Below are 21,752 nucleotides of genomic sequence, written 5' to 3'. Positions count from 1 at the left end.
TCATCTTCCTTTACTTTAATGGGTTATCTATATACTACTACACTGCGGTAGTATGAGGAATTCAGAAACTTTTTGTGATCCTTAGTCTTGAATACAGGAAATCATCACCCCTTAACTTTTTGCATTCATAATTTTTCTGGATTAAGTACACGTTCATAATACTAAAATCAAATCAACCAATAGCCTTTCGTGAACCATTTCTCAATGTTCAAGTGTATTTCTATCCACACACCATGAATATTGCTGCTGGAACAAACCACCCAGCTGATCATAGCTGTCATCAGCAATCTCCGAGCATACTGAAAGATTCAGCAAATTGCCATAGCCTTACATGAGACTACTTTTCTGCAACCTAGTCAATATTGCTGATCATTGAGAACAAACCATCTTGTATCAGCGTGGTTGGTGCAGTAAGGCATGACTTACCAATAGTCTTTACAAGAACACTGCCCTTCACTGAAGGAGTGAAATCGATTATTATCCCTAACAATGATCTCCCTCCCCTCCATTTTTGAAATGATTTTGATTGCTGTGTGGCAATCCCTACATATCCTGAGATTCTTCACTACCCTTATGACCGAGTGTGGTTCAGTAACAAGAAGAGCAAAAGCCACAGCCAACTTCTCGCTATGGGTCCCTACCATCTCTTCCATCTCTTCTTCTTCAACATCTTTTAAAACACAACTCGTATCAGCCATATATCCAGCTAGCCTCATCTTCTTTTCTGTTTCAGAGAGCACTCTATGAATATCTGCAGATCGCTCATGTGACCTGTCACCCACTATAAACTTGTGCATCTCCCCCTCGTGTTCAATCCAACTCCATCCAGTTGTCTTCTTTACTCCTCCTATTGTCATCAACCCTCTCACCCTGTCTACATCTTCCCATCTTCTTGCTGAGGCGTATATGTTTGAAAGCAAAACGTAATTACCTGAATTTTCTGGTTCTATTTCAAAGAGCTTACTAGCTGCAAACTCTCCAAGATCTATCCTTTTGTGAACTCGACTAGCATGTAAAAGGGAACCATATACTCCTGCATGTGGATGCATTGCCATACTTCCAATCAAACATTTTGCTTCGTCTAGTTTACCATTTCTACCTAACAAATCAACCATGCACGCATAGTGATCAGAGTCTGGATCTTTGATTGAATCAAATATCCTTTGACCTTCTTCTAGCAGTCCACCATGACTACATGCTGTTAGTACCCCAATATAGGTTATTCGATCTGGTTCAATATTTTCTTTCTTCATCTTCCACAACAATTCAACAGCTTCAATGGCATTGCCATAAGCTGCAAAACCTGTAATCAATGTGTTATAAGAAATCACATCTCTGGTGTCCATCGATTGGAAAACTTTCTCAGCGTCCTTCATATTACCACACTTGGAATACATGAAAATCAGAGCATTATCACCTGAAATGCTCAGTTTGATTTGATGCTTTTCCAGGAGATTCACTGCCCAATTACCAAATTCCAAAGCCCCAAGGTTGCCACAGGCTGAGATCACACTGACCATGGTGACTTCGTCTGGCAGCACATCTTTTGCTATCATATCTTTGAAAAGGTCAATAGCCACTTTTGACTGTCCATTTTGAGCATAACCAGCTATAATTGAATTCCAAGAGATGACGTTCTTCTCAGGCACCGTATCAAAGAGCCCTCTTGCAGAAGCCAAATCACCAACTCTTGCATATGCTGAAATCATTGCATTCCATGTAACTAAGTTCTTGTACGTACCTAATTCATCAAAGATCTTTCTAGACATAGCAAGGTTCCCACACTTGGCATACATGTCAAGTAGAGCAGTCTTTGCAAAACAATTTAAGCGAACACCCTTGTCATTTATCATCTTAACAAGCCCCTCCGCAAGGCTAGCATCACCATGCGAAGAACACAAAGAAATGACAGTAACCCATGTAGTTTCATCAGGGCAAACCCCACAACTCATCATCTCATTAAACAACCTTATAACCTCTTCAGAACACCCATTTTGAGCATACCCCGACAGCATTGCATTCCAAGACACAACACTCCTCTCCGGCATTTGATCAAAATACTTCCTAGCATTCTCCAAATCTTTCCTTCTTGAATACCCAGTAACCATAGCAGTCCAAGTAACCACATTCTTCTCAGGCATCAAATCAAACAAACTCCTCGCTTCAACTTCATTACCCCAATTCCAACACCCTGAAATCATAGCATTCCAATCTGCAACAGCTCTCTCAGGAATTTCATCAAACAGTTCCCGCGCAATCTCCAAAGGCCCAAACTTTCCATACATATCCATAATCGCATTGCGAACGAACCTATCCCAATCATGACCCATTTTGATACAATGCGCATGGAACACAACGCCCCATTTTCCAGATGCTTTAATAAGAATCGGGTATACAAAGGCATCAGGGGCTACATTGCATTTCTGCATTTTGTCAAACAGGTAGAGAACATCACTGTGGGCACCCAATTGAGAGTAGAACTTGAGGATATTAGTGAAAATAAAGACATTGGGTTGGTGGACTGAATCGAAAACTCGGCTAACATAAGTGGGCGGAGCGTGGAGGCGCGTGCAGAGTTTGATGAGCTGCGCCACCCAGTAGTTGTCAGAACAGAGAGAGCGTTGAAAGAGCTGCGCATGAAGCTGTTTCAAGTGGTTTAATTTGGTGGCTTTCAATGCAGCTGTGTGCAAGTGTGACATTAGAATTTCAGTGTGCCAACATTGGCCCTTTTTATTAACCAACTTAACTGTTTTTTTCAATTCAACTTATATACCAAGACTATGTGGTAAAAAATTGATATTTTATATTAATATACTAGCGATAATATATAACCGCCATTTGAATTTATCAGGATATTTTATTTATACATGTGAACTATGCCATATTCCATCTTAACATCTCAATTCTTAATAAGATGTTTTGAATTAGAAACTCTCGATTCAAATTCTGAAAAGATTTTTTCGTGTGTTTTCATTTAGGTATTAGGTAGTTAAGTCAATCACATAAAATATTTTATTTTTTTTAATTATATACATTCACCTTAATAAATCGTAAAACTATATTTTTCTACTTAAGATTGATTTGTATAATTTAAGAAGATGATATATTTTGTGTGTTTTTTTCTTCAAAATTTAAATCGAAAGTGTCTAGCTGAAACACTTGATTTAATTGAGTGTCTAAATAAAATATCTTGAAATGTCGAAAGTTTATATAGGTATAAAATGCTTTAAATATAAATTTATTCGCAATATAGCATTTGTTTTGAGAGAACAACAACACAATGGTTACTACAATTTCATGAAGTGTAGTTTGAAGATGATAGACGGCATGTAGACTTTATAGAGGTAGAGAGACTTTCCGATAGACTCAATACTCAAGTGGTTTTAAGAGGAAAAGATACAAAAAGAGAGAAGGAAGAGAAACAAGAAGATTCTAATCCCACTCAAGCCCAAGTGTAACGCAAAACCAAACAAACCCCAAAACTCTTGGGTTGAACCCATTTGTAAAACCTAATTCCCAAAATTCCATTTCAGCAGCCCATTTTTCCCCAAAAAAACCCTCAATTCTTTTCAAACTGCGAAATCCGTCACCTTCTAAACCCCCATTAATTCCTTCGCCGGCGATTTTGCCGGAAAACCCAACACTATCTTTCTGATTAGGTGACCCATGGCGGAAGAGAGACGCATGGTAACAGTGGGAGGGAAAGGCTCATCACTGTCATCTTCCTCTGTATTTGATATTGCCAATGGACTCAGTCGTCTGAGCATAGACTCTTCAGCACTCTCCAAAGTATCGTCTTCCTCTAATTCTAAAACCAGCAAGACTAATGCGCCTACGGTGTCTGCATCATTTTCAATCCTCAGTAATTTAACACCCGATGAGGCTAGAGCTTCTCTCGTGGTCCTCCTAAACAAGCTTTTGCTTTCTTCTTCCACTTCTGCAGCTGTTAATCAGCTCTCTGATATCATCCTTAAGGATGTGTCGTCGTCCTCTAATTTACAAATTTCATTTGATAACACTATTGATGGCGTTTCTCCAGGTGATTTTTCTGTGGCAGCAATAGCTGGAATCTCCGCTATCTTGGATCATCAAAGTTCAGCTTTGTCTGTTATTACTGATGCTATTGCTGCCTTGTCCTGCGAGGCCTTGGGGGCTGACATTTCAGCTTTCAATTTGAATGATTCCGGTGATGGTTCATCTGCCAAGGACGTTGTTTCTGTGGCTTCTGACTTGAAGATCTTGCTTAACGGTTCTAAATTTGTTAACCGTGAGGGTGATGAACCTGCAGTTTCTGGTGTTCCCGTGGTGCACGGCAAGTTTAGGGAGATTTCCCGGCTTCTGCACTCCAGCACCCGTGTCCAATTGAACTCTGCAATTGTATCCAATTCTGGATCTTCTGGTACAGCCAGCTCCATGTGCACCACGTTGTTTTCTTTGGCTGTGGCCCTCAAGGATTTGGGTAACATCAGTTATAACCGAGCAAAGCACATTGTCGATTCTCGCATTGCTGGAGATGATGAATTTCCTGCAATGCTGATAAAAGAATGTCCTCGCCCTGATCAGCTAAAAGCTCTTTTCGCATCTTTGGTGTCAGCTCACTCGGATGAGGAATATGTTAAGTTCTCACATGATGTCAGCTCTTTACTGGTGATGGTAGAACAAATAATTTCTTGGGAAGCCCTGGCTGCTTTCCTTTCCTTGGAAGGAAGGGACTTCATTACTTCAGGTGATACGAGTGTAGGCGAGGACAGTGCAAAGACAGCAGGTAAAAAAGGAGCAAAGAAGAAGAAGATTCTGGGTAAAGGTACCACCGCTCTGGTGCAGTTTTTGAAGGATAGGCTGCTGAGCATGCCAATTCAGACTGAAGCGTCCCAGACTGTCATGGTTTTGGAGAATTTGGTTCGCAATTTCTTGTCACTACTGGACCCAAAAGACTTGGGATTTGACACTTTACTGAAAAAGGTGAAAGATATCGTGGAAAGCAATGAAAGCCGCCGGTTGCCTAAACTGCCAAAGGTAGAGAACCATGCTGTGTTATCTTTGTTCCACTCATTTTTTCAATTCTTTTTCTTTGAGCGCAAAGTAGGCTATTTTTCTGCTGCTTCGGTATGACCCGCTCCTCACCTTATTGAATTATTCATAGCAGTTTGATTCAATAGTTATGCAACTGGTTGAACACTTGGTTGTCTTCTGTATTTGTTTATGTGAAAAGATGTGCGGGAGTAGGCCTGCTAAATTTGATTTTGGTACCAGGTCACGTGATATGATGAACATCCAACTCGGATCCTTAAGAAAATGGTGGAATGGTCTAAGACACTTACAAACTCGTGTATGCCCTTTTACACCCGATCTGAAAAATATACTATATAGATCAATAGTTTGTTTGGTACTTTTGCAGTATACAAACAAAAAAGTAGCTTGAAATAATTAAGTGTTTTAATTCAACCTTGGTGATTAACCAGAAATTTCGAAACATTATTTTTTAAAGTGCAAGAAAATAAGAAATTGGCAGCACTTGTTTAGGAATAATTATATTTCCTTTAATATTTACTACTTTTGAATAAAATTCTGATATTTATCCCTGTATAAAGTCTCAAGTTTATTGAAAACAAAAGTAATCTCACTCTTACTCTTTCTCTCAATTACTTTTTCAATATTCAATTTAGCAAAGACAATTATTATGCTTTTTGCTCAATGTCTGCACTTATGGAATATATACTGTCCATGTGGGGTTTGGTGGAGGTATTCCAGCAACTGGATGGAAATGTTGCAGGATGTACACTAGCTTTTAGATGATGCAATGACAATATTTGGATGACCCATAATGAGAGGATCCAGAGGTGGAGTCTTTATTATGAAAGCCTTTGTTTTTTTGGATAACTGAGTGAAAGTTATGAGGCCATAACAACTATAAATCCATTTGGACCCAAGAAAGACCATGTGGCGAAGTTTTTTGATCAGCTTAGTGGCTAACATTTGTTAGATGACTAAATAACTTAAGACTGAGGCATTCTGCAGTAAAATTGATGTGCAAGTGTATTCCCTATTTTATTGGGAGCCTTGCATGTAGAAGGTGGAGTGTCATCTCTGAATGTTTTAGGTTTCATCCCCTTGACAGAAAGAGGAAGTATCTTTAATTTACCGTCACGATGTTTCCCTGTTCTCCGTTGGATAATTGGGGAATTAAAATGCCTTCTTTTTAACTCCTAATATTCTTTATTGTCTCGTCGTTGTCATATCAACTTTAGAAGGAATATCAATAGTTTTAGCTCCTTTTTCTAGGTGCACAAAATGGATGTAGTTAATGTTTCATCTTCAGCGAAATTTAAATGTTCAATTCTTTTGTGACAGGGAACACGTGATTTTGCAAAGGAACAGATGGCTATAAGAGAGAGAGCTTTCTCAATTATCACTGAAGTTTTTAAAAGGCACGGTGCTGCGGCTTTGGACACTCCTGCTTTTGAAATGCGAGAGACTCTGATGGGCAAATATGGAGAAGACTCAAAATTGATATATGACCTTGCGGATCAGGTTTATTAGTTGTTTCAACTGCTATTTATTGGTTGATTTTTGTTGGTGCATCTTGTCACATGGGAGTTCCACACAGGCACACATAATTCCGGTCTTTCACATGTATTCAAGAATGTGACCTAGCATCAATGAAGCTGGACGAATAGAGGCAAAAAATGTTAGGAGATTTCTTTCCATTTATTTAATGGATCTCTATCCATAAAACTTGTGTTGATGGAAGGTAGCAGGTACTTGGTGGATGCGACACTGTAGAGATCCGCACAAGCTGCCCATAACCCAACATTGTCAAACAAATAAGTGAACATATAAATATAATTGGGACAATGGTGTGGGATAGTTGGTTTCTCAAAAAGGAATTGTGTGAGATCTTGTTGGACATGTTTCATAGTTCTGTTCACTAAGATTTCAGTAACTGCAACTTGTCCTCTCTCCATCATCTAATTATATAAATTAGAATATTGATAATTTTATTAGTTTATATATTTTGTTTACATTTGATCTTCCTTGTAAAGGCTTCACCTTTCTGCATGATTTTAGAAATTTGTCTTCTTGTTGAACTCCCTGTGTTCTTCTATCCCTACTTCTCGTATTGCTGAATTGTATGTTATGTTGTTCTCTTAATACAAAAGTTGATATTTAGGTTGGACAGGGAAAGGTCTTTTTTTAGAAGTTAAAAGCAAATATGAGTCTGATTGTGTTAAGTATTCACAGATTATTTAATAGGTGCATTTTATTGTTTCATTATTTAGAATCTGAGTTGTGCGTTATTCCTGATCTTTTTGTACTGATTTCTCCTTCCCCCGATAACATTTGCAGGGAGGAGAACTTTGTTCTCTTCGTTATGACCTGACAGTCCCGTTTGCTAGATACGTAGCAATGAATGGTCTGACATCCTTCAAGCGTTATCAGATAGCTAAGGTGTACAGAAGAGATAATCCATCTAAGGGTAGATATCGTGAATTTTACCAGTGTGATTTTGATATAGCTGGTCAGTTTGAGAAGATGATGCCTGATTTTGAGGTCATAAAGATTTTGACCGAGTTGTTAGATGAGCTTGATATTGGAGAGTATGAGGTACACTTTCTAATGGTTCTCTACCCTTGTACAAATTCAATCTCTGCTTGTTAGTTGTCCTTTGAATGATATTCAAAGGACACTATTTATATTTTTGTCCCCAATCACTAGAAAATTGTCTTATGATTTTTGCCTACTCTCATGTCCCCTCGTCCTCCCTGTGCTTCCTCTCAAATCATTAACTTACATCACCACAGTATTTTGGTTATTTCATTGAGACCATCTAAATCTTCAACTTGTTTGGTTGTGATGCATATCTATCAGGAATTAAACCATTTCCATATGTATATAGATTCTCTTTATGTTTCTTATGATCCAGCACATTCTGGTTCTTTTCTCATGCAATCTCAAAAATCATCTGTCCTGTTGGTGGTATATGACATTACTAATTATGTAAATCTTCTCCCCTTATTAGGTAAAGCTTAATCACAGGAAGCTGCTTGATGGTATGTTGGCTATATGTGGGGTGCCACAAGAGAAGTTCAGAACCATTTGTTCAAGCATTGACAAGCTAGATAAACAATCCTTTGAGCAGATAAAAAAAGAAATGGTGAGGCCTAGTCTCCCAGTAGGCATAAAGTTGTATGTTTTATTAAGATGGCGATTTGATATTATATCTGTTATTGGTGTTTTGCCTAGTACTGGCGTTCTATTGAAAAATACTGAAGAAACTTGTGTTAAAAATCTGTCAAATATTATCATTTTGAAACAGAACGAGTATGTTGTTAGCACTCTAATGCTGCTGTCATTTTATAACAGGTGGATGAGAAAGGCTTAAGTAATGAGATATCAGACAGAATTGGTACATTTGTCAAATGGAGGGGACCTCCTGTGGAATTATTATCTAAGCTCAAGCAGGAACGCAGTTTTTTGGAGAACAATGAATCTTCACTTGCTTTGGATGAATTAGAGATTATGTTTAAAGCTCTGGAGAAGTCCAAGTGTATTGACAGAGTGGTTTTTGACTTGAGCCTTGCAAGAGGCCTTGATTACTACACAGGAGTCATATTTGAAGCTGTCTTCAAAGGAGCTGCTCAGGTAGATCTCTGGGTTGCTAATAAGTTCTAGTTCCAGTTACCTATGCTTTGCGACTTTGGCTTGTCGATGTGGTGGTTATCAGTTCATATTTGTGCATTTAGGCATCATAGATGTACATATATGGTTTGAGTTCTCAACATTATTCTTTTTAGGTGTCTAAGAAGTATATATAAACTGTACTAGTTATCAACATTGTCAGGAATCTCTGAAGTACTTTTAATAATTTTGCTTTGACTTCCGTATTACTGAAATTTAATCTATAACCAGTGTACATTATTCTAGGTTCTTCTGTCTCGCATACTATGTTCAGAGTTAAACACTGTAAACCTAGGTAATTGGCACTTCCCAAGGCGAGAATAGCAGGTTCTCAAGCCTCGAAGTGCGGCCTTGTTTTCTTTAAATGTCTTCTGCATCACTATTACCTGATAAAAAACCTCCATCTGTAGTATCAAATTTGATAGTGAAGTTCTAGTAGTTTGATTATGGCATAGACCTATATATAAGAATTGGTTCCTACTGCTATGTTCCTCCTATTATATGTGTCTCTGCATGAAATGTTTGTAAATTGTAGTTCCTCTTCTGTGATCAATTACCACTTGTCTGGAAATGCCTGCAGGTTGGTTCGATTGCTGCTGGTGGACGTTATGACAATCTGATAGGGATGTTTGGCACACGGCAGGTTCCTTCTGTTGGGATCAGTCTGGGAATAGAGAGAGTATTTGCAATCATGGAACAGCTTCAGAAAGACAAAAATCAGGTGATAATAGCTAAATAAGCATATCTGATTTGTTTTGAAATAGACTTTGGTAGTTTTCATCTTTTTCAACTTGTTGCACGTCAAATCAATAAGTAAATAAGAGTGTCCTCTTGAGCCTTTTTTAAGATTATAGATGAAACAGTTCACATAATTCAATATGGTAACAAAGCAGTAAAACTGGTACTACGACAAACTTACTCAAGACTTGATCCCTAGCATTTCATGGTGCACATTGTGTTCTGTTTTTTTTGTTTTTTTTTTAAATTTATCTGCTCCATGGCAAATGCTGTCTGCATGTCTGAATATGTCCTAAATTTGTTGCATAGCTCTACCTCCATTTCATTACTACCTATTATTTTTTTAAGCTCCTCCGTCTTTTCTCTGGAAGTGTTAACTTATGCACATATGTGTCATTGATGGTATCATTGTTCTCCTTGAACAATTTTCCAGGAAATCCGAGCCACTGAAACTCAAGTTCTCGTTAGCATTCTTGGTGATGACAGTGCTTTAGCTGCTGAACTGGTTGGTGAATTGTGGCATGCTAAAGTGAAAGCAGAATTTATGATCCATAAAAAAGTGATGAAGCACATTGATCGGGCCAGAGATTCAAGGATCCCTTGGATGGTACTTGTTGGTGAACGCGAACTTAGTGAAGGAGTTGTAAAATTGAAGGATGTTGTTGCAGCTATTGACTATGAGGTCCCCAGAGGTAAGCTTGTGGACGATCTATGCAAACGATTAGGCATGTAATATCTTAAGCTCTTTGTATTGGTAGATTGAATCATTTTTAACAAGATTCCATTTTTGGGGGTTTAAAATCCACCATGTTGGTGGGGGGTTAGACATTGACCCTTGTCCATTAATCCACAAAATGAACTACATATTTCAGTAACCTTACTATACTTTTGTGAGATCAAATTTTCGAAACACTATATTTGATCCTATTAATATTGAGGTAAAATTCACAGCAAAGGCAAGAAAAATGATACTGTAGATCCTAAATGAGGAAAATTATCATCATGTCGAAACTCGAGGATACATGTTATATTACACTATAAAATTCAATAGATGGAAGACTGCATACACTATACACACCACCTTCTTCAAGCTTCGTTTGTGGGATTATACTGTTGTTACTATTGCATGACTGCTACTTAACTATGCAATTCGATTGTGACTTCGTTCCAACAAACAAACATTTGAATAAGAGTTGTTGGGGGTGTGACTGTCATGATCCTACGAACATTTCTTTGAACCATCTCACTCCAACTTTATATCATTATCATTATTAGCCAGAATACAAATGTAATAATGCTCCTTAAATAAAACCTAATCTAAAAAGTAAAAAGGTTGTAATGTCTATTTATTGGTACTTACTCCTTGGATCATCTATATACATTTATAGTAGTAGCACACAACTTGATGTCCCTAACAGTAATTGCATATATGTTTCAAGTCCTTTTCTTTTGTTTGAAGAATCTCCTCTAATCAAGAACAGCCCCTTTTAGCAAATATTACAACACGTATATCCATGTTACACCACTTATCCATAAGCTTCTTACAACCATATACTTCCCCTACTTTATATCGATTAATATGAATTTAACACATTCTATATAAAATAGTGAGAATTGTTTTTAATCATACGTTTTTCTGGTGAGCAGGTTTTGTGGGAAAATCATGTTCTATATAGCACAAATTTTCTGCGAAAACTTTTGTTTCTTTATAGTGTTTTTCTCTTGACTTAATACATTAATGATGCAAATACCAAGAGATTTACACTTACACTATGAATTTCTAAGTTGTAGATGGGGATTAATTTTTGAATAATGACTAAATTAATTAATTGAGAAGAAGTTATCCATATGCTAAGAACATGTTAGTGAAATGATTAACGAATAGGACATTAAAACAGTGCATGTGGCAATTGTTTGCAGGCTACTAATTAACGTGTTTTTAAAGAAATCGATAGTAATTAAATTATCTCTTCTACATGTCTTAAGACAGATCTTTGTATAACCCCAACATTTGACTAATGGATCCATCACATGCTTAATTTTTTTTGATTAATCTAATCTGATCTCGTTTAAATTGATAAATTTAATTTTTAGATAATTAAAATGAGGACATTTTGAAAATGGACGTGATTAGAAGAGGGTGTTTAAATGAATTAGAAAAATGCTCTCCATTTCCCTTTCCTCGAACCGAGGAGGGGTCGATAACAAATTTAAAATTTAGAATCAAACAAATTTTATATTTTATGTATACATCAATTTTTCATGTACAGGAGAAATAAACGCAATATCGTTTAGTTTAGATCCATTAATGGGAGGGAATTTTATTTTTTTGTGCACAAAGCACATGCTTTGGCAATAGAAAATGAAGATTATTATTAGGGTAAAGTGTTGATTAATACTATTTTGTCATTTGAATAATAATACTATATATTTGCATATATTTGACCAAACAGTATAGTTTGAAGATTTGGATCTTGACAAATAGAAAAATAAAGTTGTGTGTTGATGGATGAGGACTTGCTGTTTTAGTAATCGACAGAGAGGTCCCTCATAAAATAAATACAAACACGCCTAGCCCACTTTTGTTAGTTAGTGTTTTTCTTTTCGAATCGTAATGTTTCGATCAGCCTATAACGACATTTGATAATATGAAATAAGGTAATACGCGTTTAAGTATGATAATTAAATAATTAAAAGTTGTATTATGCATTTATTGGCATGATGTAATTTTCAAAGGAAATGAATCTGGTTAATGAGGAGATAAATTTTTACTTATATTCACTAATTATGTTATGAAATAAGTGTTTAAAATTAACCTAAATAAACTCCATGATGCCTTGTCCTAACAAACTTTAATTACATGTTCCTCAATGATTTATTGGCAATAGAAAAGTAGACACTTTTATAATAAATGCTATCATGATTTTACTGCCTTATTTGGTTTACAACTCATAGTAATTAATTGAATCTAGTACCTTTAATTTATTTCTTTTTATTTTTATAAAAAATCTTCACACGGTTTTCTTTATTATCATTTAGGATAATCATCTCCACCAATCATGTAATGTGAATTTATTTCCTTCTTAACTAAATTCTGCCAATGATGTGAAAAAAGCCAAATTCCTAGCCGTGATATTCTTAAGAAAAAAAATATTTTGAGTTTTTCATGCTTGGTAGGTAAAACTTTTAAAAAAATATTTTCTCAAGAAAAAAATAAGAAAAAAGATTTTCGAAGAAGAAAAAATAAGTTCCACAAGTGACATGTTGACCTTTAACACGCCTCGTCCCATGAGCCCCACCCTATCTTCACTATCCATAGTATTTGTCTAGATTATATACAAATATTTTTTGCTTATGTAGATGAAAAATTATTTTCTTCACACCAAAGTCCAAACGCACCTTAAATGAATATACATTCATGATTCATTCGGCAAGAAAATAAATAAAAATAAATGATAATTTTGATTTCTTTCTTTTAATCACAAAAAGAAGGAAACTAAATCAGGAAAATAGTGAAAGTATTTTTACGAGAAATTTAATGGATTCTTTAATTTTGGAAAACGTAGTAAACAAACTTGGATAACCTTTGAAATGGGTGTCAAAATAGTATACCTAATGATTGTAATAGTATATTTTCCTTATTTATACACATCTATTTTGTGGTCCAAAGAATTCATTGATTACATGCGTATATAATTGAATATTTTTTCTGCTTTTAATTTTTGAAATTAAATTCCATACATTAAAAAAATAAATAAAGAATGATATAATAAAGTTGGAAACTACAATTCCTATTGGGAGAGATAAATCCATTGGGAACAAGAAAAATAAAAAAAAAATGTTGAAATACAGGATCTATCACATCAAAATAATTAGATATTATAGTAATATTTTATTCAATAAATGAAAAGAAGGAAAAAATATAGTATATATTTTGAAGTGTGATATATTTTTATTTGGACCTACATTTAGGCTACTGTTTCAGTATAGTCTGAAAACTGAACAAGCATTTGACTCTATTGCACAGATTATCATCCATATGGACCAATTCATCAATAATTCCACTACCTTACAAATACCAAAATGGGAGGGAAAATATAAGAATATAAAAGGCCACAAAAATCTAGATTTTTTTTTTTTTTTTTTTAATGATTGAGAAATTTTTCTAAAGTCTATATTTTAAGGTATTAAATATAGTTCACTTGATAAAAATTTAGAGTTCTTATTATTCTTTTATTTCATTTTATGTGTTTTAGTTTGATTAGCATAAAGTTTAAAACGGTGAAATTTTTTTTTGAATTTTATTTTACATATCAAAAATATTTCTTGATTTTTTGCGGACTTAACAATTAACATACCATGCCATGTTTTATTCATATAAAAGAGAGAGTTATTAAGAATAAAATAAACAATATAATTAGAAACTCACCACATATAAAAAAAAAAGTTGAAATCATGTGCCCCCTAATCAATGCACATTTTATTCATTTCTAAAACTACAATTAGCCATATTTTTCTCACTCTCTTACTTTTTAAATAGAAATATACAATGATATATATTGTTTTTTTACCATTTTGAGATGTTTTAAAATACTTGATAGTACTATATAAATTAAATGCAACATATATAGTTTTCAAAAATTAAAAAATTTAAGTTTACTGAATTATTCAATTGTTTTTGTTCCACTAACATTAATTTTTAATACAATATACAAATGTGAGTACCACTATCATTAATATCATACGAAAAGTACTCAATTTTAATTCTGTATTCACTCAAACATTATTATATGAACCAACACAGATGAAAATAATAAATTCTCATAAAAAACTAAAGGGATGTACACCAAAAAAAATAATACTGAAGTGGGATTCAAAAGTCTTTTAAGAAAACCAGAGCCAGAACATCTTTTAGAAAATGTACCCAACTTTTATCATCTAAAGGAAAAAAAATATGACAATCAAAAGAACAATAATGCTGTCGAGAGGAATCTTATTAGCTCGGTTGATTGGCAATATGAACTTTTAGCGTGCAAGAAGAGTTCAATTTCCACATTATAATCTTCTCTTCATTTCCCCTACCCCATTTTTTTTTTAAAACAACCTTAAATTGGAGTGTTTAACAACTAATCACCATTTTAAGGATGCTATGACTGTTAACAAGTACTAAAGTATAAATGGTGGGATAAATAATCACATGACAACTTAATACCTCTAATCAACCGCAGAATAAAATAGTTTTACATTCTATTCCTGAAATTATTATACCTTATATCTCACATCAAACGAGTGCAGAAACCAAAATGAAGTAAAGTTTAGTGCTTTACTTGCATTAGAAAACAAAGTATATGTACTTAAAAAGACTAAAACAAGAGTCAAGAGTCTAATTTAGACAGTAACAAAAAGGACAATAACAAAAAGCAGCAAAAATCAAGAAGCCCACAAAAAACAATGAGAATCTTTATTACAAATTGATTCTTGAAAAATCTCTAAATTATATCTTAGGCGGGTTTGGAGGGAAATTTCTCTGTTTCATTTTGTTTTCTTCGATTTCTACGAATTTTTTTACTTCTTCTTCCACTGGCTACCACTGACTCGTGCCATTTTCATAAACTTAATAGCCAGTTTAACCTTAACCCTAGACCCTTATTTTCCAACATTAACTCACTTGTCTGTACATTTTTCTTCATTTCAGCTTCATTCTTCCCATACCCATCTCCTCTTTTCAAAGGCCAAATTCATTGCTATCACACTTTATTAAGAAAAAAAGTCATTTTTGTCAGATCTGAGTATACCTCTTTCTTCTTCATTTCACTTAGTTATGGTCCCTGTCTTCTTTTTTTGAGTACAATGGGGTGTTATAAATGAACCCTTTTTGGCATTTCACTTATTTTCTTGAACTTTACTATACTCACTTTGAATAAAAATACAGTATGTCATCGGAAAAGTTCAGCCGTGGTGGCAATAGTGGGGTTATTGGGAATGGCTTTGATCCAAGTAATCTTCATTTGAAAAAAGAATTAACCCAAATCAAGAAAGCTGCTAAAGTGTTGAGAGATCCAGGGACCAGTTCCTCTTGGCGTTCACCACTTAACTCTGCTAGATCTGTAGCTGCAGCAGAAGCACGCAAGCATCATTATTTTCATCATCATAAGGGTAGTAATCCTACTAAGCATCAAGTTAGTGGCTCTCTTGATGCTAAAGGAAATATCTTTGAGCAAGTTGATAGAAATGGTGCCACTGGAAATAATGGGAAAGAGAAAAAAGTGTTTCTTTATAATTGGAGGTCACAAAAGTCTGAGAGTGAAAGGAGTAGAAAACTAGGTGATGAGGAAGATATTGGAAATGGCAATGATGATGGGTCTTCTTCAACTCCAGAGGAGAGTGTGGAGGATAGTTTGAGCGATGCGCGGCATGGTGGCAATGATTCCAAGAGTGATACTTATGCAAGTGATAGGTATGCTTCAACGATTTTAAAGTGTAAAGATACAAACTTTATGCCATCTATTAGACGTAACATGAAGAAAAAATCAAGTAGAAGTAATTATTCTAGTGCTGTTTTAAAACATCATAGTGAAAAGTTGCAGTTGCAGCAACAAATTGTTCCTAGTAGGATTTCTAGAAGAGCGTCGGAGGGTTTAGGTACAGGGAGGGATGATTCCACGAGTTTGGTTGATCAATCTGATGATACAGAGGATTATTGTAATTCTGAGGATATAAGGAGGATTTCTGCAGCTTCACCATTGCTTGCGAAGCTTAGGAATAGGAATCGGGCTTATTGGTCATCTAAGTTGAGAAATAGTGGGAGGGAGGATTCGTCTTATACATATAGCACCCCTGCATTGTCTACAAGTTCTTTCAACAGATATGCTATTCAAAATCCAAGTACTGTTGGGTCATGGGATGCCACAACGGCTTCTCTCAATGATGGGGATGATGAGGTGGATGATCAGCTTGATTTGCCTGGTCGACAGGGATGTGGGATTCCTTGTTGGTCCAGGAGGTCAACACCAAAATATAGGGGTGGGGGTGGGAGTTGTTATTCACCATCCTTTTCTGATACTTTGAGGAGGAAAGGAAGTAGCATTTTGTGTGGAAGTCAAACTATGTATCAAAGAAGAAGCCGCGGATCATCTTTAGGTTGCACCAAGAGGAGACACAGTTCGAGGAATGGTACTCAAGGCCTCATTCCATTGCTAACTAATGGTGATGGACAAGGACTATCGTCAATGGGAACTGGACACAGTGATGATGAGCTCTCCACAAACTTTGGGGAACTTGATCTCGAGGCATTGAGTAGGTTGGATGGGAAGAGGTGGTCTACTAGCTGCAGAAGTCAAGATGGACTAGAGCTGGTGGCACTGAAGGGAGAAGATGGAGAGGAAGGCTCCCCGGAAAATATCAGAAGCCTGAGCCAGAAGTACAGGCCAATGTTTTTCGAGGAATTAATTGGGCAGAACATTGTTGTTCAGTCCTTAGTGAATGCAATCTCCAGGGGACGAATTGCCCCTGTTTATCTTTTCCAGGGCCCACGAGGGACTGGAAAGACATCAACAGCAAGGATTTTCACTGCTGCTTTAAATTGCCTTGCTACAGAAGAAACTAAACCCTGTGGTGTCTGCAGAGAATGTGCAGATTTCATGTCGGGGAAATGTAAGAATCTTAGAGAAGTTGATGGGACGAACAAAAAAGGAATTGATAAAGTTAAATATCTTCTGAAGAATCTGGCAGCGAGTCAGCAATCATCTTCAGGATTCAAGGTTTTTGTTGTTGATGAATGTCACTTGCTGCCTTCAAAGACATGGCTAGCATTCCTGAAGTTCCTTGAAGAACCACCACCAAGAGTTGTTTTCATATTTATAACTACTGATCTTGACAATGTGCCGCGTGCTGTATTGTCTCGGTGTCAGAAGTACCTCTTCAATAAAATTAGGGATGGTGATATTGTGCTCAGATTAAAGAAGATTTCTTCTGACGAGGATTTGGATGTGGAGCCAGAAGCATTAGATTTGATTGCTTTAAATGCAGATGGATCACTTCGAGATGCAGAAACTATGTTAGACCAGCTCAGTTTGTTGGGGAAACAAATCACTACTTCTTTGGTAAATGATCTGGTGAGTTTGATATGTTTGTTTATACCTTTTCATGCTAATTTCTTCCTTTTATTTTTCCATTCATTGCATGAAACCTTTTTCTTGATATTTCTTTCGTTCCCTAGATTGGTGTGGTTTCAGATGAGAAGCTACTGGAACTTTTGGAGCTAGCCATGTCATCAGACACTGCAGAAACAGTGAAAAGAGCCCGGGAATTGTTGGATTCAGGTGTTGATCCAATAGTTTTGATGTCTCAATTGGCTACTCTCATCATGGATATAATTGCTGGAACTCATCCAATAGTTGATGCAAAGCAAACTGATATCTCTGGCGGTAAAAGTTGTAAGTAGCATATGTTCACCCTTAGATTCTGCCCTTTCTGTTTGAGCTTCGACTTATATTGTGCAAAAGACACTAGATTTATGCTTCTGATTGCAATTTCAGTATCTCAAAACCTATCAAATTTTGCCTTACCTTTGCCAACCATGTGAAAACTTTCATTGGCCTGCCTAATTAACTGAGTAGCAATGCCAAAAGGGTACCTTATAAAAGATTTTGGAAAAAAGAGGAGCCACTTTGTCCATTTTCCTAGTTTGAAAAATCGAATAGTGACTTACTTTTGCCATATTTATTTAATTTATTCAGTATCTAGATGAATCGAATGAGTTGAATATGCTACTCCCTCCATTTCATTCGCGGAATAATTTAGGAGAGTTTAGAGATTGAGGAATTACTTCGATTTACTATGTAGTCTTAGAAGAAAAACATCGAAGCAGTTGCTGAAATCAGCCTGTGAAATTGATTGAGAGGAAAAGGTTACATGTCAGTCGTGTAGAATATGGTTATTTTACACACTTGTTCAAACATCTTAAGATGTTCCCTAACTTCTTGAGACATTGAAAATACAAATGTGAACTTCAAATATGGCATGCTTAATAGGAAGGTAATGTAACTTCATGTGGAAAAAAAAGATGTTTTTTTTCCTAGGTTATCAGATTTTCACTTGTGACTTCTTTTTCAAATACTCTCTAAAATTGCTTGGATTCACCTGTCAGTGAACGAGACAGAACTGGATAGATTGAAGCATGCACTAAAGCTTCTTTCTGAGGCAGAGAAACAATTAAGGGTTTCAAGTGAACGTTCGACTTGGTTTACAGCAACCCTTCTGCAGTTGGGTTCTGCGACTTCACTAGATCGAACTCATTCAGGAAGCAGTCACAGGCTGAGTTCTAAGACAACAGAGGAAGACCCTTCTAGTACATCTAGAGAAGCTATATCCCTGAGGCAGAGAACTGATATTCACCATGCACCATGTAAGTCAGGTTCTCCTTCATCTTTTGCAAAAGCCAACCGTCGAAACTCAGCAAGTAGAGAATTGACACTTTCATCAATGAATGGGGAGGCATTAGGTGGTCCACATAATGACACTAAGGACAGCAAGACTTCATCTAGGTGCCCCAACACAAACGTGTTGGATGATATCTGGATCAGATGCATTGATAAATGCCACTCCAACACTTTGAAGCAATTGCTTCATACTTGTGGAACACTTCTGTCGATCTCTGAAGTTGAAGGTAAATTTCTCTTGCTCCATAATTATAGGACTGAATTAGGTCTTCTGGTTCTCTTTTGATCTTCAGCTCTCACAATTGTTGAACAGTTGAATTAATAAGGAATACACAATATTTGAACTGCATTGTGTTAACTTGAAGCTGAACCCGAATCTTTACAGAATTTAGTTACAGTTAGAGGAAACTTGGGATGAGAAGGGCCGTGGACACTTATATTGACTTGTTTTCTGCTTGCTGCACAGAATGTCATATAGTATGTTAATCCAATTTTTAAAGTATAAAGCTATTGAAGGCGGAGCAAAAAACTCTTTAAGACTCAAGTTGGTAATATTTGAGACTTAAAGCTGCTAGGTATAGAATCTAGTCAAATTAAACTTTTTGATGTTGAACTAATTAAAATCGGATACAAAGACCTAGATAGCTTTGTCTCTAAGATGCTAATAGGTATCTTACCATTGATCAGCATCAGTTGGGTCAAAATAGAGTGCCTCTAATTTCAAGGAAAGGAAAAAGAACAAGGTTAAGTTCCAACTTTTTTCTATTTCTGTCTCTTACAATGAGGAAATCTACTTGTGGGTTCACTAAGAATGGTGATGCAAACTACTCATTCAACTTACACAATACTGTGGAAAGCTGCTGCATAGGACTAATCAATTGTTTGGACCTATTGTCTCAGGTGGTTTTGTTGCTCATATTGCCTTTCGTGATAGCAAGGTTAAATTGAGAGCAGAGAGGTTTCTTAGCAGTATCACGAATTCATTTGAAACTATTTTACGGAGCAATGTAGAGGTTAGACTTGTTCTCCTACCGGATGGGGAGACATCTGATGACAGTGGAAAGCCAATTACATTGATCAATTCTGGAGGTTTGAAACAGATGGGTTCGCAAAATAATATGGTGAAGAGGGAAACAGCAGTTTGCTCAAATCAGGATCTGCTGCAGGTATCAAGAGGAAGCTTTAATGATTCTGAAAGCAAGATGGTTGAAACTTTTGAGTCAGCAAGTGGAAATGCTGGAACGAGTAGTTCTAAAGAGAGAATCTCAGAAATTCCAGTGCAGAGAATAGAATCCATCATACGTGAGCAGAGGTTAGAAACAGCATGGTTACAAGCAATGGAGAAAGGCACTCCTGGATCTATGAATCGCCTGAAACCTGAGAGGAACCAAGTCCTGCCACAAGATGGTCTTTATCATAACAACCAACTAGAACCAATTAATTCGAGGGAACTGTCCTCCCAGCATTGGCATGATGATCTAAATGAGGAAGTTAGAAGTCTTAAGATGATTGACGGAAAGGCTGTTCAGAAGGATCAGACCAGTAAAAAGGGTGACAGTTATCCCATTTCACCAAGTTTGTTGCATAATGGCATATATGCCAGTAATTTCAGCAAAGAGAGCATGTAAGTTCTTGCACTTATCTTTTCATAAGTTATCTCAGTATACACTAAGTTAACACATGTCAACACTTACTTAGCACAGTATATTTCTCCTGATTCAATGACAACTTTTTGTGGTTTGCTTTAGATATAGATGAGCTCTTGCTGAGAGATTCTAATTTCCAGCGAAAGAATCAATAAATTAAAATTGTTCAGATACTCTAACTTGTCAGGAGGTTGCAACCATCTGAGAAGTGTATTTTTTGTTGGAGACATCTTATTTATCCCTAATTCCGAAAACCAGAAAGATAGACACTGCTTAGTGATTCAGCATCTTGTTCTTATTTATCAATATTTAACAACTGGTAGTAGATTATATTTGCAATATTCTCAGGTACCTTTAGTCTTACTATTAGTTTTAACTCAATTGTGTGATCCTTGGTTATCTAACGATAATAACTCATTGCTATACCCACCCCCATCTTCTGCTTCAAATGAATACATATGTCATGTGTTGTATACTAACAATGCAAGCCATATCCATTTACTTGTTGCTTCCTAGAGAGTTAGCTCTACAATTGGCAGGTTTCCTTCTTCTTTTTTTCCGCATCTTTTAACTCTCTGTTTGGCTTGTATACAGGGGTTATGAATCAGGATCAGGAGCTGGGGGTTGTTTCTGTTGGAACAACACCAGACCCCAAAGAAGGGGAAAGGTATGTTTTTTGGACAATCTGTAACTAATTTGTTTCTATAATCAGACAACTAAAGGCATACCTGACATTTTAAATACTAACAGGTTAAACAAGGGACTCCTGTGAGACCACCTAAAGGCGGGCGGTTCTTATGGTTTGGGGAGTGTGCAAAACCAAGGAGAACAGAGAGTAGATTGAGAAGATAGCAATGAAGCTCCAGATATAAGAATGCTAATTTTCTTTTAGTTGGTCTTTCTGTATTTATTCCATCTGCTGGGGCCATTCTATTCTTTCATGGATATCAAGCTCATTAAAGGATTATGTAAAGTTATTACTCAAGGCATCTGAAATTTCTTGTAGTCCAGTCAGTTCAGTGAAATTAATAAAAGGTCAATTAGGGAACATTTCTCTCTTGCCATTGAGTACATCTTTATTACCATCTGTCCAAGCCTTGTTGCACTAATAATCCAGATTTCTCTAGCAATTTTTTTCCCTATAGGGTAAACTAAAATTAGCATTTCTGCTGGTGCCAAATAGAAAACCATTTTCTACTTCAAGCTTGTAACTTCATAACAAGCCAATTTTCATCATATGCACGCTTTT

At 36.1% G+C, this 21,752-nt stretch overlaps 3 protein-coding genes across 3 annotated transcripts; 2 read left to right on the top strand and 1 right to left on the bottom strand.

The window, feature by feature from the left end:
• Positions 1-99: 99 nt before the first annotated feature.
• Positions 100-2,750, bottom strand: LOC125861650 (pentatricopeptide repeat-containing protein At1g14470). Its single transcript, XM_049541508.1, has one exon. The coding sequence runs from the start codon at positions 2,697-2,699 to the stop codon at positions 423-425; it is 2,277 nt and encodes a 758-aa protein (XP_049397465.1). The 5' UTR covers positions 2,700-2,750; the 3' UTR covers positions 100-422.
• Positions 2,751-3,422: 672 nt separating this feature from the next.
• On the top strand, positions 3,423-10,309 carry LOC125870461 (histidine--tRNA ligase, cytoplasmic). Its single transcript, XM_049550897.1, has 7 exons — positions 3,423-5,016; positions 6,352-6,531; positions 7,348-7,605; positions 8,021-8,155; positions 8,365-8,643; positions 9,260-9,400; positions 9,851-10,309. Exons 1-7 carry the CDS (start codon positions 3,667-3,669, stop codon positions 10,148-10,150), a joined length of 2,643 nt encoding a protein of 880 aa, XP_049406854.1. The 5' UTR covers positions 3,423-3,666; the 3' UTR covers positions 10,151-10,309.
• A 4,565-nt stretch (positions 10,310-14,874) lies between these two features.
• LOC125870433 (protein STICHEL) lies at positions 14,875-21,551 on the top strand. Its single transcript, XM_049550873.1, has 6 exons — positions 14,875-17,531; positions 17,636-17,852; positions 18,566-19,084; positions 19,758-20,481; positions 21,098-21,170; positions 21,254-21,551. Exons 1-6 carry the CDS (start codon positions 15,351-15,353, stop codon positions 21,353-21,355), a joined length of 3,816 nt encoding a protein of 1,271 aa, XP_049406830.1. The 5' UTR covers positions 14,875-15,350; the 3' UTR covers positions 21,356-21,551.
• The last annotated feature ends 201 nt before the right edge of the window (positions 21,552-21,752 follow it).

The sequence above is a fragment of the Solanum stenotomum genome, chromosome 1 (assembly GCF_019186545.1).
Source record: "Solanum stenotomum isolate F172 chromosome 1, ASM1918654v1, whole genome shotgun sequence".
Lineage (NCBI taxonomy): Eukaryota > Viridiplantae > Streptophyta > Magnoliopsida > Solanales > Solanaceae > Solanum > Solanum stenotomum.
The sequence above is the reverse complement of the archived record's forward strand: the minus strand, read 5'-3'. Positions and strand labels throughout refer to the sequence as shown.